This window comes from Neovison vison, chromosome 4, assembly GCF_020171115.1.
Source record: "Neovison vison isolate M4711 chromosome 4, ASM_NN_V1, whole genome shotgun sequence".
In the NCBI taxonomy this organism is placed as follows: Eukaryota; Metazoa; Chordata; class Mammalia; order Carnivora; family Mustelidae; genus Neogale; species Neogale vison.
In genome coordinates, this window is record NC_058094.1 from 173,364,094 (window position 1) to 173,370,706 (window position 6,613).

At 37.7% G+C, this 6,613-nt stretch overlaps 1 protein-coding gene across 1 annotated transcript in view; it reads left to right on the plus strand.

The window, feature by feature from the left end:
- BZW2 (basic leucine zipper and W2 domains 2) overlaps window positions 1-5,052 on the plus strand; it is a 61,085-nt gene extending 56,033 nt beyond the window's left edge. Inside the window, exons 11-12 of the mRNA XM_044246144.1 lie at window positions 3,415-3,537; window positions 4,577-5,052. Of these exons, the coding sequence (XP_044102079.1) occupies window positions 3,415-3,537; window positions 4,577-4,605 (152 nt within the window). The 3' untranslated portion in view covers window positions 4,606-5,052. The remainder of the gene's footprint in view (window positions 1-3,414; window positions 3,538-4,576) is intronic.
- Window positions 5,053-6,613: the final 1,561 nt, after the last annotated feature.

Consider the following 6,613-nt stretch of genomic DNA (forward strand, 5'->3'; position numbering starts at 1 on the left):
AAAAGATTTTATTTACATATTTATTGTAGAGAGAGGGTGCACACACATACAAGTGTGTGAGTTGGGGGAGGGCAGATGGAGAGGGAATCTTAGGCTAACTCCATGTTGAGCAGGGAGCCTGATGCAGGGCTTGATCCCTAACCCTGAGATCATGATCGGAGCCAAAACCAAGAGTGGAACACTAACCAGCTGAGGCCCCAGGTGCCCTGCAAGTGATGTGGATTTTAACTTAAATATCTAAATAATGTTCCCTCCTGCTTTGCCATTTTAAACCACTTAAACCACTAGGATATTTTCTCTCTTTTTTTTTTTTTATTTTTACTTATTTATTTGACAGACAGAGATCACAAGTAGGCAGAGAGAGAGGCAGGCACAGAGAGGCACAGAGAGAGAGAGAGAGAGAGAGAGAAGCAGGCTCCCCGCTGAGCAGAGAGCCCGATGTGGGGCTTGATCCCAGGACCCTGGGATCATGACCTGAGCTGAAGGCAGGGGCTTAACCCACTGAGCCACCCAGGCATCCCAGGATATTTTCTCTTTGATTCTCATGAAAACCCAACATTTAAATTTTAACTCTACAAATTGAGAAATAAGTAGTTTTTCCTCATCACATTGATGAAATTGTCCATCAGACGTTATCAAATGCATAGTAGATGGCAGGCCTCCCATTAAATGCTGAAAATGAGATGATGGATAAAATAGTTCCTGACCTCCTAAATTTCAAAGTATAGAAGAAAACCGAGAATTATAGTCACCGTTTCATTTCCAAAATAAGACTCACACAGTGGGGGATGAAAAGCGATGGGATGTTGGAGGAAGAACCTACAGTATTCGACTAGATAGAATGGAGAAAAATATTTTGTAATCTGAAGGAATTCTGCACGTACTTGTAGAGTGTTTTTCTTACTGTATTTTTACTGATGTTCTATATTCCTAGCAAGGCATTTCTGGGAGGTCCCATCAAACACCATTGTTCAATGTTGATGAACTCGTCTCCCCAGTTTTCCTTAGTCGGGGAGAAAAAGTTCTCTATCCCTCAGAAAGTTCTTTCCTCTTTAAATTACACTTTTCACTAAACAGAAGTTGAGTTTCTTCAACTCAATGTTTGGCTTTGCCTCCGAAGTTGTCCTCGGTAGTTTGCTTCCTTATGGTTTATTTCCTGGTTGCAGAAATTTGGTCTTGTGGCAAGTATTCATTACTAAAGTAGACTCTTCTGAGAATTCACCTTTGCGGTTTGTCTCATTTTCTGTGAACGGGGCATCTGATTAGTTTTACCTAATGATTTGGTGTCTGTGGCTGACCAGTGATGTAGTAGTTGCATGACCTCTTTCGGCCTCTGTGGGGCAATAAAACACATGAATGAGCTCTCAATCTTCAGAAGGAAGACCTGAGGCAAAGAGGCACCTTCACCGGCAGTCTAATTCAGCTTTCCACCATGAGCATTGTATCGTGCACAGTTCATTAAAGTGAGGAGGTAAAATAGTATTTCTCTGCGTGTTTGTGACATTTTAAATTCCATCAAATTATAATAGCTCTATAGTACTGCATATAATTTATAAATGGAAAAACATGTTGGATGTACATGCTCAAAATTGTCTTACTGATAGAGAGCATGACCAAAACAGTTTGGAAATTAAGTGCTTTAAATCACAAGCATCTTGGTTGGGGTGCCTGGATGGCTCACTTGGTTAAGTGACTGCCTTCGGCCCAGGTCATGATCCCAGGGTCCTGGCGTTGAGCCCCACATTAGGTTCCCTGCTCAACGGGAGAGTCTGCTTCTCCCTCTCCCTCTTGTGCCCCCCACTGTTGCCCTCTCTCTCAAATAAATGAATAAATAGCATCTTATAAAAAATGAATCACAAGTATCTAAAAATGTTACAAAGACAAATTATATAAAAAGGACTTCTTTAAAATCCATGTTTGAGCCAGTAAGTGTTCTTGAAAAATCTGTGCAGAGCGGTCTTACACAAGAACAAGTCATTTCTTTGGCTGTGAAGTGTGTGCTCCTCATCTCTACAAACACTGGGCTTTGATGGCAAGTGGCAGGAAAGTTCTTTCATCGCTCCGAGTGGAGAGTGGGAGCTGGAAATGGAAGCTAAAGACTAGACGCTAAGAGTAATTCTGTAGGACTCCTGATTATAATTTTTATACCCAGTTCTTAGGAATGAGCAAATCCAGACTTCCTTTTCCTTTGCAAAATGTAGTGTATTTAATGATGAAAATAAAGGAAACAAACATGATATTTTCTAAAACCAATCATGGACATTTTTAGTCAATTTGGTCTCTTCCACTGAATCTAAGCCAGTTACTAACTTTAAAAAAAAAAAAGAACTTCAGGTTTTGGTTATGAAAACAGTGATGATTTCAATGAAAACAGTATCAAATTATTTTTCTCATTTTTGTAAGTTTAAATTATATTTTAACTGCAAAAACAGCATTAGTGTGATTTTTCAGCATTTATAATGGATTGGGCAGGCATTGGGTACAATAATAAATTCTTTTAATCTGCTTCCCATCTCATTTCTGAAATCCCAAAAGAACATCCATTGGAACATTGGCAAATGTGTAGACAATTATTTTCCTGTTCCCCCTCCTATTCTTAATATTAAGTAATCTAAATTAATGGTACCTTGAGGGTTTCATGACACATCTGTGGAATTTAGAATTTAAGGTAATGAGTAGTTAACAGATAATGCTTTTTGTTAGAGTCCTGTAAGAAGTCTACCTAATGTCTCTGTTTTCCTCTTAATAGAGTACAGGGAAAATATTACTCTTGTGGTTTAGGATATTATGTTATAGGAAATTCATGACATAGTGATAGAATAAATGTAGAATTTTGAGTAATGTGTGTATTGGTCCTGTGATACACCCAGATTGCTCATCTTCACATTTAATTGTTGATAGCATTATTACATTCTACTTAGGTGTTTTTATTTGCCTTTTTTTTTTTCTCCTAAGAGAGTAAATCCCCTTAAAAGACAGTCATTTGAGGTTGCTGCTTAATCAAGATGTGTTTGAAGTTGGCAGAACACAGAGTGTTCTGAATTGCTGGAATTGCTGATTCATTTGCAAAATTACAGAATAACCCACTTCCTACCAGCACATTAGTGCTGGGAAAGATTTCCAACTCCCAGTAGTGACTCACAGATAAGCTTGCAATGTATTGGGCCTGATGAGATGTATATCGTCATCATCGTCACTAAGGTATTTGCTAAGCAAACTCCTAAAATTCAGCACCATGCTATATGGAAATGAGCTTGGTTCCTGTCTTCTTGATAAATTTCAGATATGGATTTCTTTCATAGCAGGGCTTTTAATATTTAAAATGATTGCTTTCTGTTAACTTATAAGGCCTAAAGTTGCTTTAAAACATGACATTTCCATTGTAACTTTGAAATCTTTGATTTGAAATTGCAGCTGACGTACTGAGTGAAGAAGCAATATTGAAATGGTACAAAGAAGCACACGTTGCCAAAGGCAAAAGTGTTTTTCTTGACCAGATGAAGAAATTCGTTGAGTGGCTACAGAACGCAGAGGAAGGTATGATTCCATTTAACAACTTTGGTAGCCATTTAGCAAATACTTTCTCACTCTAATTTAAGGTATCCACCTCTTCCACAGACTTCTTTTGCTTTCCTAAAACTCAACTGCTTAGGGTGTTTTCTATATCAGACATCTTGCCTGCAAACTTAGCCTTCCTTTCTGAAATCAAAGCAATAAAATGTTCTTTGTGGTTTAAAAAAAAAAAGAAAGAAAGAAAGAAATTCAGCCTGTTAAATTATCCACTCTAATGGGGAACAAAGGAATAAATCTTTAGCCATTGTGAAAGGAAAAGATAATTTTTGGCTCAATTACATTTTATGGGATTATATAGATTTTTACAACACCTTAACCAGTTACTGGGATTTAAAATTGGAGCACTAGATGGAATAATAATGGATGAGAGTGAATCCCACTGAGCATGAGAAGTTTATTTTAGGTCACCCAGAAGAGTAAAAGTAATTATAGTCTCTAATAATATTTATGAGCAAGCTGCATTTTTAGAAAGGCAAAGTTCATTGAAAAGCAAAAAGGAGCCGAAGTTTCCTACTGTCCTCACATATGACTGTCTTCTCTAGTAAATGCATGCCTACGGCACAAAAATGTCTTTGGGGAGTTGGGGTGGGGTAGCATATTAGAAACTCTTTCATGACTTTATTTAAAGGAGCCTCTGGGGGCACCTGGCTCGTTCAGTCAGCAGAGCATGCAGCTCAGGGTCATGAGTTGGAGTCCCACATTGGGCATAGAATTTACTGAATAAAATTTTTAAAAAGGATGGAAGCCTGCATGGCTCCGTCCATTAAGCCTCTTGACTCGTGGTTTTGGCTCAGGTCATGATTTCATGGGTTGTGACCAAACCCCTGCATCAGGCTCCCCAATATGCTCACTGGGGAGTCTGCTTGATGATTCTTTCCCTCCCCCCCTCCACCCACTGGTACACACACACTCTCTCTCTCTCTTTTATAAAAAAATAAATCTTTTTAAAAAAAATTTTAAAGGAATCTCTAATAAAATCCCTGACTTTCTCTTCTCTCCCTAGAATCCGAATCGGAAGGTGAAGAAAATTAAATGACATACAAAGCACAATACCTAGGCTACCACACAACACTTTTACTGGGAATGCTGAACCATTTGAGAAGAGAAACTTGGCTTCTGTTTTCACAAAGAAGAAGAAGAAAAAAAAAAAAAAATAGGATAGACTTCCCTTGTGCAGAGGGGGGGAATGGTTTTCGTTTTTGTTTTGTTTTTAAATGGAGCCCTGAGGCATCAGCTATTATTCTTGGGACTCTACCTCTCACTCACTATATGCTAACTTAAAGCCATTCAACAAGGAGTCAAGTAGGTATCTGAAATTAAATACTCAACAGACTCCTACTCTTTTTTAGCGGTATTTTTCAGGTACTGTGTGGTGAACGCCCCACTGGTGTCTATAACAGGGCCACTTTGGTAGTTGTGTATCTGCTTGTGTATGTGATTTGACAAACCAGTTTTTTAAAATAAATGGCTTTTTAAAAATCTGGGCTTATATTCTCAGAGCTTTTATTTCTTCAGTGCCCCTGACTTCTTAAGCAGATGACCTCTCATTGTTCCGCTTTTTTTCTCCACCCAACATTGTGAATGGTTACTTGTCCAATTTCTTGTCATCTATAGGAACAACCCTGTTTCTTCTACCATCGTGAGTAGCACATTTCACTTGTCTTCATACCGAAATAGAAATCGACCCAGAATTCATGCACATTATCACTAACACCATGAGTTGATAGTATTAATAATTATTAGGTATGTAAATGCATAGTTCCACATGTCTCTTTCTTCCCTGTTGGGAGGAGAGCTAATTGATGTACATATGTAAATAGATCTTTGTTTATATTTCTAACTAGGTGAGTTTAGTCTTTAAATTATCTTGTCCTCAGTAGTAACAGTAAAGCATCTTCCTGTTCATAAAAGTTCATAGTTTTATTACACAGCTCTTTCTTAACTCTTGAAAAACTTAAGGCCTGCACCTGTTGCTGGCAGGGCAATGGTTATCTCCAAGACAAACATTTTTTCCTAAGTAAGAGTTGAAACAAGGAGGATGCCTGGCAAACAACATCAGCAAGTGAACTACATGAAGAACTTTATGTTGTCACATCATCATCCTGAATCAAAAGACAGCTTTCTGGTTACCTGTTTGTCCTCAAGAAGAAAAGGAGATCTTTTCCCTATGACTTATTCTCATACCTAAATCTGTAACATGATGATTCCTCCTGTATTTTAAACACTCAGTCTTTGATGAATTCCTTTCTTCCCATTAGAGCACTGTCAGGTTCTCTACCCCAGCATAGATCCTTTTGAAAAATCATCTGTATGTGAGAATGTCATTTTCATTACACTGGAAACAGTAAGCACAGAATAACTAAGCCAGGCATAAAGAGCTTTACAGCACCTTGGAGTGATTAGAGTACCCCTGAATGGACATCTGTCCAATATTCTTTTTCTTGAAATTCTGCTGAGCAATGCCCCTTCTTCCAGACTAGATTTCCTTTCCGGTCTAGCTGTTCACAATTGCCCTTCTGTTTTATAAAAGAAAATACTAATTTGTCTCCTGTTACAGAGATGGACACCACCTGGTACTAAACAAAGGGACAATTCTAGAATGTGTTGTTCTAGAATAGTCCTGTGAGGGAAAAGCAGGAACCTGAAGGGAGAGGAGTCTGATAACTTCTAGGCCATCAGTTCATGACAGGCCTCTGTTATCTACCTACCCTTTCTCCTAGCTAAAAATTAGAATTATGAAGTGGTAGTTGCATCCTAGAGTTCATGCTAATGTGTTTAATTGAATGGAAAATGAAAAATTTTAGTTGGAACATAAATTTGGTCATCTAATTTGATAAGTGCTGACTGCCAATTACAAAAAGTGGCATATTTCAGAAGTGTATTAAGTTAAATATGTATTTGATATTTGACAAAAATAGACTTATTAAAGGTAAAATTTTGAATATTGCAATTTGTAATAAAAATTTTGTCAATTTTTATGTCTTACTTTATATACATCATGTTTAATTTTATACATCAATGAGTAAGAGAATTTCCCCTT